General features: G+C 37.0%; 1 protein-coding gene across 2 annotated transcripts; it reads right to left on the bottom strand.

The window, feature by feature from the left end:
* Positions 1–2208: 2208 nt before the first annotated feature.
* LOC106051141 (2-aminomuconic semialdehyde dehydrogenase-like) lies at positions 2209–18528 on the bottom strand. Of its 2 annotated transcripts, none has more exons than XM_056036069.1 (11): positions 18435–18528; positions 16105–16300; positions 13989–14189; positions 13273–13484; positions 12779–12945; positions 12384–12454; positions 6888–6992; positions 6468–6639; positions 5954–6067; positions 5316–5411; positions 2209–3942 (listed from the first exon to the last, which is right to left on the bottom strand). In XM_056036069.1, exons 2-11 carry the CDS (start codon positions 16272–16274, stop codon positions 3796–3798), a joined length of 1455 nt encoding a protein of 484 aa, XP_055892044.1. In that variant the 5' UTR covers positions 16275–16300; positions 18435–18528; the 3' UTR covers positions 2209–3795. The 2 variants fall into 2 exon arrangements, with proteins under 2 accessions (XP_055892044.1, XP_055892045.1); XM_056036070.1 differs by lacking the exon at positions 18435–18528 and adding an exon at positions 18177–18189.
* Between the last annotated feature and the right edge of the window lie 937 nt (positions 18529–19465).

The following is a 19465-nucleotide window of genomic DNA, read 5'->3' as shown; positions in this document are numbered from 1 at the left end:
CTCCTGCTATTAATATTAACAGTGATAGGTATTTATTTCTGCTGTGTCTGATTGAAAACTTCCATTTGTGATGGGTAATCTTCTTTAATGTTATGGATGTGTATGTTAGGTTATTTTTGAAGTTGCATTGTTCTAAAGTGTGATGATTGATTATGATTATGACTGTTGTTTCCTTTTTAAGTTTAGTGTTGACAAAGGTAGATCTAGTTCTGTGTTCAGCTAGTGTGTATTTAGTGATTTTTAGGATAAATAGCCAGAGCAATTTCATGATGACTGTTGTTGATTTTAGTTTTTAAAGGAGTCTAGTCTAAATCTAGTTTAAGGTTTACAATGCCTAAGTTAAGTCTAAATCTAAAGTGAAAGCTAATTTACAATGACAATTAAATCAAATCAAATGGTTTATATATTAAATTCAAAATATGGACCTAGAATAGATCTAGATTCTAGATCTAATTCTAGATTCTAGATCAATATATTTACGTGTATAACTAACTATATAAAAAATTACTATTATAGTAGGACAGACAAAATGCAAAAACAAATGCGGCGTTAATCCGAATATATATATACAAACAAATATCTTTAAATGAATTTTATTAGAATCTCTGTTAAAAAAAATTGTCACGAATATATTATAGCCCATTGTGACGTAATGGATTTTTTTTCCTTTGACGTCATATGAATAATGAATTCTTTAAATGCAATGCTAAAAAAAAACTTGGTGCGCCAATATCTATGATCCCTCAATAACTATCTCGTATTGATGAAGTCATTTTTTAGTCTAACTAGACCGTGTGACGTTGTGGATTTTTTTCCTTTGACGTCTTTGGAATTCATTCTTTAAATGAAATGCTAAAAGAACTCAGCTAGTAGGCCTATAGTAATGTGACTCGTTTTCAAAAAAGGCATGATAGCTAGATTTAGATTTTAGATCTAATCTAGATTTTTGTAACAGTATATCTAGATTTTTTAAACTAGATCTGGTTTTTGATTGTAATTAAAATCGTGGTAAGAGTCTAGATCTTGAATTTCTAGGTCTAGTTTAAACTGATAGACTAAATCAAAATCTAGAATTTCAGTTTTTAGACTTAAAGTGTAGATTTTGATTTCCAAACGTCTAGATCAATATTGCAATTTTATAATATACTAAAACAAATCTACTATTTTTAAATTTAATGTTGCATTCAACATTAAATTAATCATATATTAATGTGAGGGGGGGATTAATCTAATCTTAATTACATCTAAATTATTCCAAATTTATATTATACAAACAAACAAGATCTAGAAGATAGGCGCCTATAGATCTTAAGAGTGTTAAATCAGAAGTTAGATATGTAGATCTACATCCTTATTCTAGTTCCTTTTATTTAAATGAAAATGCCAATAGTAAGAATAGTAGTACTGTTGATAACTGTGCTCTGACATCGAAGTAGAAGCACGATATATCTGTTCTTTTTTTTTTCCCAATTACAAATCAATGCTGAAAGATTATCTAAAACTGCTTGTCTGACATATTGTACATATCCGGTAGATGCCATGCCGTAATGTGTAATCTTTATCCAATACTAAGCTATATTTGTTTGTAACCAGTTTGCAATGCCTGGCCGTGCGGTTAGCGTGCTAAACTGATTATCTTTGTTTGTTTTACATGTTTCGGATGTTTCTTCAGAGTTGAAGATAGTTTACTTCCTAGTCCAAAGCACCCGCAGGACGACGGGTGATGTGAGTGGGAAGGGTTTGAACCATCAATAAATCCGAACTGCACATTTTTTTTTTTACAACAAATGAATCTTTGAAACATCATATCTTATGACCATCAAAATTAAATCACGTCTTCAATATTGGTTGCAAATAGACTCCGACGGGGGCCGCCTCTGAGTTTGTGTAATAACACAAACTCTCTTTGAAATCTTTTTTTTTTTGCAATTATAGAGGATACAGAAGAGAGCTGTTGAAGTGATATATGTATTTAAATGTTGTCTATTGTATGAATATAGAAAGAATGATGTGAACATAAAACATTAACAAATTTAGTCTAAAGTCTACCATCATCTCTGGATTTATGTTTCTAATTTTTTAAGCTTGTGGAGTTATTCATTGAATCACATAAGATGAAAACAAAGTTACCCTGGTGTTGTAATAAAACTGGTCAAAGGCTGGCTGAATGTTATAAGCAGTGCAAAAAAAAGTGTAAACTTTAAAGGATAATTTACAAATATTTAGCTTTATTTCTTTTTTTTTTGGTTAGGTTTAGACATGAAAGTATTATAACATCATCATGCGAGTTTACACCCACTCCCCCTGAGTAAGATTTATAATACAATGCCAGTGTAGCTGTAGACTAGTTACAACAAACTGTACAAGGCACATCAAATATAGTGTGTGTACACAAAGAGATAGTCATTGTTCTCTTACCAAAACAAAAACATTGAGACATAGATACCCTCCATATCAGAGAGAATTCTCCATTAAATGCCAGACTCTTTCAAAGTAAATCAAATAAATAAGAAATCACAAGTTTTTCTTTTCTCTCTTAAATTGAAAGAATAATAAATTGAATACTTCAAATACAAAATATCAAATTAAATCTTGGGTATGAAAAATCTTAAAACAAATGTTTTCATTTCTAAACTGAATCTGATCTTGTTTTATCACTAGTCAATTATCTAACAGCATGATGGGACTTATAGATACATGCAATTTGTGCTTTGTAAAATATTTTTTTTCACAGATAATATCATGATTATTTTTATTATTATAATACAGAAATAATCATGTATAGATAATCATTTCATAAACTGCAAACGAATGAAGTATAATTCAATCTAAACAAAAAGATTGCAATGTTCAATACATGATGGAAAGAAATACACTATGTAACAAATCACATCACTACTTAAACATTGTAAGTTATAATTGTAAAATTAATTAAAATAATACAACATGTTTATTCAAATGCATGTAAGTTTATCAAGTCATAGGACTTAATGTTAACAAATCGTTGGTACTGAAAGTGTAAAGTGAATAGACAAGGCACATTGTGGAAGACAACGACAATAGAAATCAATAACAAAGTATTTCACTACACAAATATTAAGTCATGAAATGCATGGAAGACAATTTTCTTCAAACTCATTTGTTCCTTACTCTGTCAGACTACATCAGCCCTACGGCTGACTAAGGAACATGAATTGGATCAAGATGTGTTTAATCACTCCATGAACTTATCTGCTCTGTCGGTGAAACAAACTACTAAACAACATCCTTTGGGTCTGGGGCTAATTCAGTAGTTCCAACCAAAGTTTCAGTTTTAAACTGTTTATAAATGTTTAATTCTATTCACCACAACCAACACAATTTTAATCTTTATTATTATTATATTCAATGAAATATTGCAAGACCATTTATGCTACAATGTACTCTTGTATACAGACAATTTAAGACGGGCACAAAAAATTGCAAGAGAAACTATAATCAAAATTACACTAAAAAATTTACCAAATTTTGGCTTGAATAACCTTTTCCCATTATCTTTCAACACATTTCTGATCTTCAAATTTCTTTTGGCTACTAAGAACAGCTGAATCACTAGAATAAAATATCACATTACATCGTTCAAAACAAAAGTTAAATGCATGCATAAGAGAAACTTTTAAGATTACAACTTTCAGCTTCTGGGGTACAATAATGGAATGCATGGGAGAAGTTACTCTGGTGGTATAAAATTTAACCATAGACCACCATTTCTAACAAGCTGAGCCCTCAACATTTTCTACTTGCTACTGAGACCAATCAATGTTGGATACAGATGGTCTTCTCCTGGGTGAAAAACTCTGTTGAGTATTTTCCCCCTTCTTTGCCAGTTCCTGAATCTTTCATTCCTCCAAACGGCATATTTAGGTCACGCACCAGCCAACAATTGACCCAGATAGTGGCCGACTACAAAATAGAACAATATAAAAAATATTTCAATTTTTCAATAAAAACATTTTGGAACATTGAAGATAAGTTGAAAAAATAAAATGCAACATAAAACTCTAAAATTATAACTTGAAATTTACACTATGAAAAGCCCTCTTAAGATTTTGATGTGGCAACAGCAACGAAAGTAAACTTATCCTGTTTCTGTGGCAAACAGTTATAAGAATTTTGCATGGGCTGAACAACCATAAAAATTGTAGAAATCTGGACTCAAGCACATCCTAAAATTGTATACAAGTTTCTAATAGATAACAGAAGTCTAGCTCCAAATCAGTGTTTTACAACCTTATGTATGAGTTAGACATCATTACACTAAAAAGGACAGACTGAGAACACAAGATCAATGAGATGCGTGATTTGAAATAGTTCACATAGAGCCTTCTCAGTGAAGCATCTCTTGAATGGACAGTGATTTGAAATAGTTCACATAGAGCCTTCTCAATGAAGCATCTCTTGAATGGACAGTGATTTAAAATAGTTCACATAGAGCCTTCTCAATGAAGCATCTCTTGAATGGACAGTGATTTAAAATAGTTCACATAGAGCCTTCTCAATGAAGCATCTCTTGAATGGACAGTGACTTAGACTGGAGTTTCCTTTGATCTTGTATTAAACTGATGGAATGTCATCTTTGAAATCTCTTCTGGCGTGTTGTACTTCTATTCAGAACTCACTAACAAAACTACAGTAAAATAGATACCCATGTACAGCTAAATGCAATTCTGTTGGTGACTTCATCAAAATACAGAAAGCATTGTAGGTAAAAAAAAAAAAGTCCAATAAAGGAGGTAATAGATAACTGTGAGAGACATCTAAGATATATGTAGCACACATACACCCGTGAGGTGCTTGATCATCTTTGTGCTAAGCCAAATGTCTTTTAGAGACTCTGTTTTGGTAAAAAAAAAAAAAAAAGATGTCAACTAAAAGATGGTAGAGCCCTTAATAGAAAGTCAAACATTCTGATCTCAAAAACATCTCAGGTAGATGTGTGTTGACAAAGATGTACTAAAAAAATGTCTTTGACAAGAAAAGAGTCAATGATAAATGACCCCTTCATGTCCCCTTGTAAACACCACATTTCCAACAGTCATGAGAAACACTAACCTAAACATTTGAATTAGTGCCTTAATGCATTAGCCGCTGTACCACCAAATCAAATAATGGCTGTAATTTTCATTACAAATGTTCAAGATAATGGTTTACTATACTAACAATTATGTGGATAATGGCAGAAACAATTGTAGATGTTGATTCACACATTTACTTCTACAAAATGATTTCTTTGTGAACTATTTGACTGTAAGATATCAAACTATCAAGAGACTCACTTCTAATTTAGGAGACATCCTGTGGACTCGAGAAACATTTTCTGTCCACAATGTAGCACAGAGTCCATAACGAACTGAGTTAGCCCTCTGGATGACCTATAGAAAACAAACAGGCATAGGCAAGGTCATGTTTCACATTTGCATTGCATAAATAAAATCTTAAGTTTCCTTCCCTCTGTAATCCTTAGGTAGAACAGTTACACTGGACCAAACTTTGTGTCTAATACAGGGAGACATGGACATGAATGGACCAAACTTAGTGTCTAATACAGGGAGACATGGACATGAATGGACCAAACTTTGTGTCTAATACAGGGAGACATGGACATGAATGGACCAAACTTAGTGTGTCTAATACAGGGAGACATGGACATGAATGGACCAAACTTAGTGTGTCTAATACAGGGAGACATGGACATGAATGCAAGAGATTTTATTATTTTAATCACCTGTAGTGGGTGAGATAAACTTAAAGATTTGGTTGAATTAGGGGCGCAATTATCAATTATTATCCCCTTTAAAAACAAAAAGTATTATAAAATCAGCCTCTAGTGTTTCTGTTACCAAACAGTTATCTATTGAATCTCTTCACATGAAAAGTAAAAGTGCAAGAAGCATAATTTTCAATTTAAACTGACCTCTGCCTCATCATCAAATGGGACAACACAAGTAACTGGACCAAAGATTTCATCCATCATGGCAGGGGCAGAGTCTGGCAGATCAGAGATGACCGTTGGTTGGACAAAGTAGCCCTGGTGAAAAGATGATGATTGCATTGTCACCAAAAAAAAAGGTTACCTACCCAAAACTAACACTAACATAAACTGTAATTAAAACAATGAATACAATATGACTTTTAGCAAAAAAAAAAAGTTTATGTTTTTAGCTAGATGCTTTAAGTATAAAAGGGCATTTGTGTTGCACACTAACACATAGGTGGCTCCCTGTGGGTAAGTCATATTGAGACCATTCATTACAGAAGGCCTCAACACTGACCTGCAGTTTAGACCAACAGCTTGTTAAAATGTCACAGGTCTGTATGACATCTCAGGTCTGTACAACCATTTTAGTGATTAGCAAGTAGATAAGTTTTCCAGTTTCATATATCTTGAAAGACATAACAACAACAAAAATAAAACTAAAGCCCCTTACATTCTGGCACCTGTCTGGCAAAGAAAGGTGCTCCACTCCATGACCACATCTGATTGTGGCCCCACCACTTCTAGCCCCCTCTATGTAGCCCACCACTTTCTCTCTGTGCTGTTTGCTGATCAAGGCGCCACAGAAAGTGTTGGGGTCCTTTGGGTCACCCACAACCAAAGCTCTAAAAGTATTAAAAAGTAAAGGGCACATAAATCAACACAAAATAATCAACAGTCAATAAATCGTTTGCCAGCTAGCATAGTCTCTGAACATGCACTAGCTACAAAAAGTGAACCTTACAAATGTCCTTTGCACTAAAATGCAATACTTGAATCCAAATATGAAATTGGTGAACTTCTGTGGGAAATCTAAATTACTATTAAAAAAAAACTTTGTTAAAAAAATAGATACATTAAGTGTAATGCTTACTTTGCTTTAGCCACAAAGGCTTCCAAAAACTTCTCATAGATTCCTCTCTGGACAAAGATACGACTTGTACATAAACAAACTTCTCCTTGGTTGACAAAACTGGACCTTCAAGTGAATAAAAAGAAAAAACAGCATGAAATATAGTTATTACTGTTCTTAATACAGCATCAAATAATAAAAATTATAATATTAAAACACAAATTCTTGAACAAATTCAAAAACAATACAGCACATAAATAAACAACTTCAAATGTACTGAAATATTTGAAAACCAAATTGTATCCCATTTGTATCATACATTACAGATAAAATATAGCAAGTAAATTGAGTGAAACCCAACATATTTAGTATGGGCATGATGTCACAACAGAAATAATTATCTTTCTTTTGTCCTTTCACTTCTGTCGTAGGGGTGCTGTGACAGTTCACATAACCTAATCCTTCCACTTTTCCTGCTCAGCAGCTGTTCTTAGCATGATATCAAAAGAGAGAGAGAGGCCAGTCCATTCTTTTATATTGTCCAGCAAGTTTTTATATGAATGACCCTTTCTTCATCCTCCTTCCACTGTACCTTGAAGAATGACATTTGATAGTGAGTCATATCTTATATATATAGCTCCTCCTTCGTGGTCGAAGATGAGCACATTTCTCATTTCCTATGGACTCGAAGATGGCTGTTAAGTCCAAACTTCGCTTTAAAAAGCTGGCCGCATATGTGGCATGAGTGGGTTAGGTCAGTTGCAGATAGGCCTGCTTCTTCTCTCAGCTTTTTGTTGGTTCGGTGCTCTTTATCTTCTTCTTATATAATACAGACGTTACTTCAAAAAAGAAGATGATTACGTCCTACGCGTCATGCATTTAGTCATACATATTAACCAATGCCACAAAACCGGGAGCTTCGGGCAGATGGAGCTCGTCAGCCTAGTAAGGCAGTTCATCTAGGAGAGGGGTACTCTGACTTCAAACCCCCGCTGCCTTGCGGTACTGAGGCTTCAGGAGACAACCTCGAGGAGAAATCAGGAGTGAAGCCCCTTAGGCGTTGGGAGTATCAGCTGCGAAATTCCCTCCGGCAGCTTCTGCAACTGAGTTGGTGCCAAATGTAATGCGATGCGTTCCTTTGGATCACATCAGCAAGGTCGAGAGAGGGATCATGACGCATGGGCCACCCATGACCCCTTTATCCAAGGCCCAGGAATGCGCCCTGGAGAGGAAACTCTGGTGCTGCTGCAAAGCGGCTAAAACAACACGGGAGACAACAGTTACGGGTTATAAGTCCAACTTGATTGGCGTAATGTATGGACGCCACGGGTTGTCTCTGACGGTGGGAGAGGTCTTCGCACCTCACTGATCAGCTACCGCCCGCCTCAACCTGGGCAGCCCCCAGTCAGTTAGGTGCTGATCCGCCACAGCCTGCCTGCTCTAATGGGTGCTTAGAGCTTAGTTTAAAACGACAAGTAGGCTGGAAACTTGCACCAAGCAACAAAAGAAGAAAAATTAAACTGAAAAAGAAAATCCCTGTCATGCGACTGGCCACTTGGAATGTCAGGACAATGTGTCCTGGTCTCACTGATGATCTAAGGCAGATCGACGATGCAAGGAAGACGGCAGTTATAAACAACGAGCTAAAAAGGCTACATATCGACATTGCAGCCCTGCAAGAAACCCGACTGGCCGAAAACGGCATGCTCCGCGAGACTGACTACACTTTCTTTTGGAAAGGGAAAGCACAGGATGAGACTCGAATACATGGTGTGGGCTTTGCTGTCAAGAACAGTCTTCTTCCCATGATAGTCCCTCCAGTTGGTGGCTCGGAACGGCTACTAAGCATAAGTATGATGACAGCATCTGGAAAAGTCACTCTAATTAGTGCCTATGCCCCCACACTAAGCTCGCTTCAGGAGGACAAAGACAAGTTCTATGAAGACCTCAAAGAAGCCATTGCAAACATTCCTCAAAAAGAACATATGATCCTTCTAGGTGACTTCAATGCCAGAGTAGGATCAGATCACACTACCTGGCCAGACTGTCTTGGGCTTTTTGGAATCGGAAAGATGAATGAGAACGGACAAAGACTGCTTGAATTCTGCACATACCATAAGCTCTGCATTACCAACACATACTTCAGAACAAAACCACAGCACTGTGTCTCATGGAGGCACCCTAGGTCTGGGCACTGGCACCAGCTGGATATGATACTGACACGAAAAAAGGACATTGGAAATATACTGCTGACACGTAGCTACCAAAGCGCGGATTGTGATACTGATCATACTTTAGTGTCCTGCCGGACAAGACTGCTGCCAACTAAGATCCACACATCACAGGGAAAAAGAAAATCACGCCTGAATACTACTAGCACAAAAAATCCTGATCTTTGCACCGAATTTGAGAACAAATTAGAGGAAGCTTTTAAAAACTTCTCTGTGACTGAGGTAGAAAAAAGCTGGACGTTTATGCGTGATACAATCTACCAAACATCATCACTGGTCTTTGGAAACAAAACCAAGAAAAGCGAAGACTGGTTTGAAGCTAGTCTACCAGAAATGGAAACTGCCACTACGAACAAGAGAGCAGCCATGCTAATCTACAAGAAGGATCCCACCCCAAGCAACTTAAAAAGGCTCAGAGCTGCACGTAACAATGCCCAAAGAGTAGCGAGACAATGTGCTAACAAATACTGGCAGGAGCTATGCGAAGATATTCAATCTTGTGCCGACTGTGGTAACATAAGAGGACTATATGAGGGCATGAGAAAAGCCTTTGGACCTCACACCAGCAAGTGTGCTCCGCTCAAGTCAAAAGATGGCTCAATCATCAGCGATCGTGCGCTGCAAATGGAACGATGGGTTGAACACTATGCAGAACTCTACCAGATTGAAAACGCCATCTCACCAAATGCTGTTTCCAACTTCCCATCACTTCCAGTTTTGACGGAATTAGACGAAACGCCCTCAGTAAAGGAGCTGAGCATTGCCATTGACATGCTTGCACATGGGAAAACACCCGGAGGAGATGGCATTCCTGCTGAAGTAATTCAGGCTGGAAAACATGCCCTAATCAAACCACTCCATGAACTGCTAAGCTTGTGCTGGGAACAAGGAATGGTCCCCCAGGAATTGAAAGACTCCAACATTGTTACAATTTATAAAAATAAAGGCGACCGCTCTGATTGTAACAATTACAGAGGCATCTCACTGCTTAGCATAGTCGGAAAGGCTTTTGCTAGAGTATTACTAAAGCGATTACAGATCCTGGCAGATCGTGTTTATCCAGAGTCGCAGTGTGGCTTTAGGGCAGGTAGCTCTACAACAGATATGATTTTCTCTCTTCGGCAGCTACAGGAGAAGAGCAGAGAACAAAAGCAGCCCCTCTTCATAGCATTTATTGATTTGACCAAGGCCTTTGACCTTGTTAGCAGAAGCGGTCTGTTTGCTGTACTAGAGAGAATCGGCTGCCCAAATAAGTTAAGAAAACTAGTGTCAGCTTTTCACGAAAATATGCAGGGCACCGTTCAGTTTGAAAGTTCTTCCTCCAGGCCATTCTCCATTAAGAGCGGTGTCAAACAAGGATGTGTACTGGCCCCTACACTATTTGGCATCTTCTTCTCAGTCGTACTATCCAGTGCTTTTAAATCCCTGGAAGACGGAATATACATCCATAGCAGATCCGATGGAAGGCTCTTTAACCTGGCACGTCTTAAAGCCAAAACGAAAAGGCGTCGTATATTGATAAGGGAGCTGCTGTTTGCCGATGACGCGGCACTCGTATCTCACTCACAAGGAGGTCTACAGAAGCTAGTGAACGCCTTAGCAGCTGCTTGTCAAGAGTTTAGCCTTACTATAAGTCTCTCCAAGACCGAAATCCTGGCACAAGACGTCGCAGAAATACCTATAATACAAATTGGGAACCACACCCTTTCAGTGGTGCAGGAATTTACCTACTTGGGTTCAACAATTGTCAGTAACCTAGACTTAGACATCGAGCTGACAAAAAGGATAGGAAAAGCTTCCACAGCATTGGCAAAACTCTCCAAGCGCGTCTGGGAATATGGTAAATTGACCACAGCGACCAAAATCCTAGTCTACAACGCCTGTGTTGTGAGCACTCTCCTTTATGGCAGTGAGAGCTGGTCAACATACATGTACCAAGAGCACAGATTGAATAGTTTCCACTTGCGCTGCCTGAGACGCATAATGGGCATCTCTTGGAGGGACCATGTCTCCAATCAGGAAGTTTTAAGATTGGCCAATATGAACAGCATGTATGCTCTCCTGACACAAAGAAGATTACGCTGGCTCGGACATGTCACCCGCATGCCAGATGGCAGAATCCCGAAAGATATCTTATATGCTGAGCTTGTGGAAGGAGTCAGACCCAAGGGCCGCCCAAGACTAACATATAGAGATGTCTGCAAGCGAGACATGAGAGCCTCAGGCATCAGCGAAAGTATGTGGGAAAACATAGCCAAAGACCGGAGTACATGGAGACAGACTGTGCGTGCTGGGACAACCCTTGCTGAGAACAAAAGAATTGAAGCGGCTTTAATCAAGAGGGATAAAAAGAAAGCTGCCCTGTCTGCTAGCCCTAAATCAGAGGCATACACATGTACGAATTGTGGCAAAGTCTGCCGTTCTAGAATTGGCTTGATTAGCCACACCAGATTCTGCCCCGTCTCAAGATTAAGCCAAAACCAGTGACTCATTTGGGCGCATCCATTGCCTTTCGAGACAAAAGGAGCCATATATATATTAACCAATGACTTAAATTCTGCCAAGTCACTGGTTTTCCTGGCTAGCTCAGGCAACCCATTCCATGCTCTAATAGCACTAGGGAAGAAGGAGTATTTGTACAAATTTGTCCTAGCATATGGGACAAGGAATGTGCCTTTATCTTTGTGTCTTTCAGAGTATTTTATAAAATTTTGTTTTTGCATTTGAAGATTATGGTTCAGTGTTTTATGTATAATTGCTACTTTACTTTTGAGTCTTCTGTCCTGAAGGCTTTCTAAATTTCGCCCTGGCCACTCTTCTTGCTTCAAATCTTGAGACTCCGAGACTGACAGCTTCACGCCATGTGGAGCGATCGAGAGCTAGTGCTTCCCAGCCGTGAATGTCGATATCTCATTCCTTGAAGGAGCTCTTGAGAGTGTCTTTGTAGCGCTTGTATTGGCCTCCATGGGAGCGCTTTCATGCACATAACTCCACGTACAGAATTAGCTTGGGAAGGCGATTGTCTGGCATGCGGACTACATGTCCCGCGAATCGAAGTTGGGACCTTTTTACTGTCGCATTGATACTGTGCATGTTGGACAGCTTTAAGATTTCTGTGTCTGGTATGTGGTCAGACCAACGCACCTTATTGATACTCCTTAGAAAGCGTAGATGGAAGGAGTTTAGCTTTTTGGTGTTTCGGGAGTATAGGGTCCAGGACTCTGATGCATGTAGGAGAAAATATCCACCTGCTAAAAAAAATACATAATCTAAATGAAGAACTTACCGAATGGTGGTCTCGACACATTTCTCAAAACTACAGTCATCAAAGATAATGGCAGGGTTTTTTCCACCAAGCTGTAAAAGGATAATAGAAGTTTTAAACAAAATCAATGTATCAGTGAGATTCTTAAGAAATTAAACTCATATACAGCAAAATTTATGTCAAGCATTTCTTGAAGTATTATATTGAGTCTATTTTATTGTTACAATAAAGGCACTAGGTATTTTTTTTACTGGAGACATTTTGTTTAAATAAATCAAAACATGTATGTCTGAGAATTCCTGCAAGAACTTTTATTTCATTATGCAAGCATTTTTATTTGTCTATTAATTGTAACCATTTGAATGAACTACTACAAAAACACAGGTTATTAATTTTAGTCATTCAAATGAACTAACTTCCAAAGAAAATCTTTTGTTGAGATGTGCTGCACTCTTGCGAATCACCTCCCCTGTGGCAGTGCCACCAGTGAAAGAAATGAGAGGGACTCGGGGGTGTTCTACCAGAGCTGTACCTGCAGTCCACCCGTAGCCATAGACAATGTTAATCACACCTTTAGGCACACCTAAAAAAACAAAGTTAAACATTCTTAAATCACTACAAATATCTTCTTTGTTTTGATCAAATATCAAACTCTCCATGTTTATTTTTTTTTTAATTTGGGGAGGAGGAGGGGGAGGAGGAGTACCATTCTTAGAATCAAATAAACATACATCACAAACAAACATAACAATACACCACTATCAAATATTACAAGGTTAGGGGTTTATTTGAGTGTTTAATTTATTTCACTACTGTGAAGTCAAACCTATAGAAAATATTAGTTTATATATATTTATTTATATATTGCTCACATTTCACTAAATCTAAAATAATACTGTTGTAAGCTTACCTGCTTCTTGGAAAACTTGACACAGCAACTGAGTTGAAACTGAAGTCATCTCACTGGGCTTGGCCACTACTGTGTTACCACAAGCTATGGCTGGAGCTATTTTAAAACTTAACAAATACAGGGGCAAGTTCCAGGGGCTGATTAGACCAGCCACACCAACAGGACACTTGACAGTGTAGTTAGTAGCGCTGGCCTCAAGCTGTACAGTTGAACTGAAATAAAAAATTAGGGATGTTAAATTACAGAACACAAGTGTCATGAGTATGAAAGGCATACAAAGATTGGAGAGTGGACTATTGCAGAAAACTTAGGTGAATGCTTTAGTTGCCCAAACAGATGTTCAGTGCATAACAGACTAACTTGAATCTGCATTTAGACATTCATGAAAATAATCAGTTTTTGTAATTATTTGTTTGATAAAGAAAGTCTATATTGAAATATTTGAGAACTTCCTGTTTGATAGTATAAACTATAAGACATACAGCTGTCAAAGAAATGTAAGGGTATGTTGGAGCTATTCTGCTGACCTTGTTTATTGTTTTTATAACAACTTGAAACATATTGTTAAAAATAAAAGCTCAGTTTTAGGAAAATGTGCTTAGTTTAAAATTACTTAATAAAATTTGAGGACATGTGATACAGATATAGCTTAGTCTATGTATTCATAGGCAACATTTTCTTTCACGTTTGAAATTAAAATATAAATAGGTTCTTACCTGTTCAAATCATGCAAACAATAAGTTGCAAAATATCTAAAGTTATGAATTAAACGAGGAATGTCAATTCTTTTAGCCAATGAAACAGGCTTTCCTTGATCATGTGACTCCACTTCAGCAAATTCATCCAATCTGGCTTCAATTAGATCTGCTATTTTAAGCATCAACTTTGACCTCTGCTCCACTGGAGTGACTGACCATCTGCAACCCAACGGAAACTATCATTTGTTGATCATTTATTTTTGTATTGATTCCTTTTTTGTTTCAATAATGATAGATATGTAATATATTTCATTAAATTACAAAGAATATAATGCATTTAAATGCAGTGCTTATGATAAAAGCTCTAAGCTTACATTAAAATTTAATAAAGAGATTTTTTTATTTAAATTTTAGGATACCCCATGAGTCCACCAAGCAAATGTCAGAGAAAGTAAACAGGTCATCTTTGAGCTAGCCACATGACTTCCTTGTTAACTAGTGGCCACAAAAAACATTTTTTTAATGTGCTTTCAAACCAATCTCAATTTTTTAATTTTATATTTAGACTATTGAAATAAAAACAACTGTTCTAGAAAATTTTATAAAGCCTGATATATATATATATATATCATGGGCGTAGCCAGGATTTTTTTTTTTGGGGGGGGGGGGGATTTTTTTCTCCCCCCCCCCCCTGAGGAAAAAAAAATATTTATGTGTGTGTGTGTGTGTACATAATCTTTATTACATTCTGACCCTTCATTCTTTCGGAAGACGTTTATTGTGCCCTAGAATAGGTTCTTCCATGAGTTAACGTAAAAATTGTAGATTCCCCGCTATTAATAGCAAGGGGGTCTGGGGGAGCGCTAGGAGCTCCCCCAGCGTGGGGCAAAGCCCTGCCGCCAAGCACTATTTCTGATATTGAAAACCAACAAAATGCATATTCTGAGGTATCTACACTGCATTTTCCTGCTATTAAAAAGTTTTATTTCAAAAACCTAATGTGCTATTCTTACTGACTTAGATCCTCCCGCGCCGTTCGGAGCATTTGACGTCAAGCTGTTTCCATAAAAATCTGTCACTGGTAATGTCTGAAGCCTCATCCCACCAGCCATGAGGACCTCCATGAATGAGTGGCGTCTGACCCTTCATTCTTTCTACTCTAAAATAGGTACTTTCTGGAGTTAGTGAAAAAATTGATAACTCCCCGTGATTGCTAGCAAGGGAGTCTGGGGAGCACCAGGAGCTGTAGTGACTGTAGTTTGCTTTAGATTTTATATCGAAAAGAGAAGTTTTATCGTCAAAATCATCTGTTGGGGGTTTTCCACCTCAAAATGCTCTTTAGGGGGATCTTAAACTCAAAACCATCTGGAGGGGGTTTAAACTTAAAAAAAAAAGCCATCTGTACAAGAGGGGTTTAAACTCAAAACCCCCGATTGGATTGGCTACACTAAAATAATTTTAGTGTGTAATTTGCTTTTTTTTTTATATTGAAGAGGTATTTTTAGCATCAAACCCCTTTGAATGGGGGTTTAAACTCAAAACCCCTTTTGGCAACGCTCATAACATTTTGAGTGCGTAATTTGCTTTTTTTTCTTACACTGAAGATGTATTTTTTATCCTCAAACTCGAACCCCTCTGGTAGGGGTTTTAAACTCGAACCCCCCCGGTAGGGTTTTTAAAACTCGGACCCCCGTGGTAGGGGGTTAACTCAAAACCCCTTTGGTTGTGCTGGGGCAAGTGATGGTTTAGTATTCAAATCTCAACTAAAATAAACAAAATCAAAGCAAAAAATCAGTCACTAAATTCCAACTCCACCCTTCGGGGATTTCATTACCGGGGGTGGGGGTGGGGGGGTTGAACCCCAAAAACCCCCCACTGGCTACGCCCATGATATATATATATATAATATTTAAAAACAAAAGTATCATTAAATAAAAATCTAAACTAGTAATATACTTTTGATTGCACATATTTATCTTTTGTCAGTTTTAAAATTATAATTTATAAGCAATTTTATAAACTACCAATAAATAATCTCAATTCAAACATGAAATTTAAAAAACAAAAAAAAAGATAAATCTTTAAATTTCAAACCAAATTAATTAAGAAATTAATTTCCAAAATTACTACTTACTGTGGAAAGGCTTTTTCTGCAGCTTGAACAGCTGTATCAACTTCGTCTGCAGAGCTGTTAGACACCCTAGCCCAAACCTGGCCAGTAGATGGGTCAAAACTATCAAGGTATTCCTTAGTCGTTACAAATTTTCCGTCAATAAAGTTGTTGACAGTTACAAGCTGGGACATTTTCCTAGTTGTATCTAGCACAAGACCTTTAATGTAGCAAGAAGAAACAAAGAAATCAAAACTTAGTCACTCCCACACAGCGCATTGAAATAAAAAAAAAAAGACAAGAACTTAAGCCTACAGATGATTAAATCAAAAAATGATTGGTTCTAGATCTATATGATTAACTAAGATATAAAAGAAATGTGATCATAATATAGTCATTAACTAGAACTAGAACGGTTACATCAAAAGTAGTAGGTTACAAGTTTTATACTTTTTTTTTTATAAAAGTAGTTTAACAACATGAACATAGTTTGATACAGACACAAACTATGGGGGTTGCTATAAATCTAACAAAATAACCATTTTATTTTGTGACAATGTTCATATTGCTATGGTAAAGTCACCGACTGTAGGACAAAAATATTTGAAATCTGGATTATCCATTTCAGGGAGTGGCTGACCTACTTTATCATGTTAAAAAATTGCTGAAACTAAACTGATTATCAATTTTCTGATTGCTCTATTATATTGTTGAGCAATAAAAATTGTATATAGATCTAGAATCTAGTTGAGGCAACATTAACAGAGATCTAAATCTAGAATCTATTATCTAGGGCTAGATTGGCCTAGATCTTTATGTCATTATCACTCTAAAAAATAGCAAATTTTAAAGGGTGTTAATAAAAGAATAGCTTTTAAACTAGAATCTAGATTTATCTATAAACTAGATTTAAATAGTTTTAAAAGTCAAAGGCTTTTAGAACTCTAGAAACACAGAAGCCCCCCTTTCCCCTCTATCTGCTTAGGTCTTTACTCTTCTGTCTAGGAAAGATTTAAGCAGATATATGTAAATTGTTTACATCCCTACTTCTGATAGCTCGTATTCCAAGACAAAGGTTGAGCACACCTTGATAGAAACCCCTATTGTCTCTCGTTCCATCATAAAAATAAACCCTTGAGGACATGTTTGTTGGGGCTTTCTTCCACCCCCATCAGTGCAATAGACTCAGTCATTAGGCACTCTAACGGGGTAGAATTCTATTCATCTAAAGAATCATCTTCTACAACAACCATTTCCACCCAAGCGTCACATTGAGACTAAGAAACACTGCTCGGGTCATAAATTAAATACTAATCTTGATCCAGACTGTTGTATGCTGTGGTTTCCAGATCAGGAAGATCTCAATAGTTGTTTTTTTCTATAGATTATTTAATAAGGGTTTGTTGTTGTTTTTTTGGCCTGTATGCAGCTTTGGAGGACATGGTCATGACAGTTTACAAGGGCAAGAGCATCTAAAGTATGTCAAGCATAATGCTTGGCTAGTACCAACCCTAATTCGGTGGTCATTCAACCGTCAGTGTCAATCATGTGAATATAGTATATAGCCATATAGATCTAGCTCTAGATCTAATTAGTAGAGATATTTAATTAATTCTAGATTAGATCTCTACAACTAGGCTATATTTAGATTTTGATTTGTTTTTGGTTGTTTTGTAAACAATCTCAGATCCTTCAATTGAGATTGTTAGATCTAGATTCATTTTCTAATACTCCAATTTTCTGATTTTAGCCAACAATAACACCCCACCATATTGTTTAAAATGAGCCTTGCCCTTTGTTTTGATAGCTATGCCTATGGTTAGATTAGTCCATTGTTATAGTTTTAGAGCAAGGTCCATTTCTTTATAGATGTTCAGATACATCTTCTTATTTCTTTTACGCTAACTTGAGTCTAGATCCTAACTCATAACTTCCAGTGGACAGCGGTGGATGGTGGAGTGGAAGGAAGCGTTTGGACCTGATACCATTGGCCATCAGGAGAACAGTACTCCAGACCAGAGATGCCAGAGTGCATAGGCCTACTAAACCACCAACCAGGCAGCCACCTGATCTAGAATCTAGCTAGACTCTTTTACTTTTAGTCTTTAGACTTAAGAGTTAGATATTTAATAGTTTAATAATAGGTCTAGTAGTCACTAGACTCTAGAGAATAGATTATAGAAATTATGGTAGTATATTATAATAATATATCTATTCTAGAACTAGATAGACTTTGACGTCTTAGCCCGGGCCGCGGGGATAATCTAGTGTAACTGTTTATCTAGTGTCTAGATATAGATAGATAAGTAGATAAGATTCTAGTGTACAGTTGTTTGTTTTTAATAAACTTTTACATTAAAAACGAGTCAAGATCTTGATAAATCTAAATGATAGTAAAAGTAGGTTAAATGATACCGGAGGCGGAAATACGTTTTTTTTTTTTTAAAGGTTACTGTAATCACAGACCCATATATATTTTGTCTATGACTGAGGTATAGTTTGCACGTTTTCTTGTCCAGCTAGTATTAGGCAATTTGTAAACACCTAGGCTGCGTCCATTTTAAAAAGAACTTGCTAGATATCTATATGGGCATTTGGGCAAACACCCGTTGGATTGCATACCGTGGGCCTGCGGTGCGCCCCCGCTTTTAGGCCGCTTTCAAAGAAAATATAAGGCTAGTAAATGATTTTTATAATATTCACTTATTAATGGGACTCACGGTCTTTTACACCGGGCATGCACCTCAGCGCCTATATATTGTTACGTATTTCTGATCTTCTGGCTAAATGTACTAGTAGGCACACAAATAAAAACACTGCAAAGAACTTGACAACTAAACTTTCAGCTTCATATAACTTTATTGACTATTTACTCTAACAATTCGTCACTGTGACATGTAGCGTAGAAGACTGTACAATATCTGTCAATTTACAGTTAGCTATACTTCGTTGCAATTCATCTCTTCACTTCGTTGCAATTCATCTCTTGTCAACTTACATCGAGCCGTATTCCACAGAACAGACCACCGACACACTTCCCAGTGTCGCTCCAGGTCTCCCAAAGCTGAACCAAGTCTTACTCAAGTCTACCGAATCAGAGCCGTACATGTCTTACATCGACTGTAACGGCTTAAGTCCACTGTAGTTCGCTGTATAGACTTTAACGACAGTAGTCCACTCCAGTTAACTCTACCCTAGTTAACGTGCATCGAGTCGTAGACATCTCTCTTCTACTGTCTCGCACAGTAGACAACAGTAACGACGACTGTACCTACGACTTCATACGACTGCCTTTCACATTAACTCTCTGGCTTATATAGAGTCCCTAATCGCTTCTCCAAAGTTGCACAAACACTGCTAGTATCTTCTGGAATAACACGTGAGG

The sequence above is a fragment of the Biomphalaria glabrata genome, chromosome 7 (assembly GCF_947242115.1).
Source record: "Biomphalaria glabrata chromosome 7, xgBioGlab47.1, whole genome shotgun sequence".
Classification (NCBI taxonomy): Eukaryota; Metazoa; Mollusca; class Gastropoda; family Planorbidae; genus Biomphalaria; species Biomphalaria glabrata.
The sequence above is the reverse complement of the archived record's forward strand: the minus strand, read 5'-3'. Positions and strand labels throughout refer to the sequence as shown.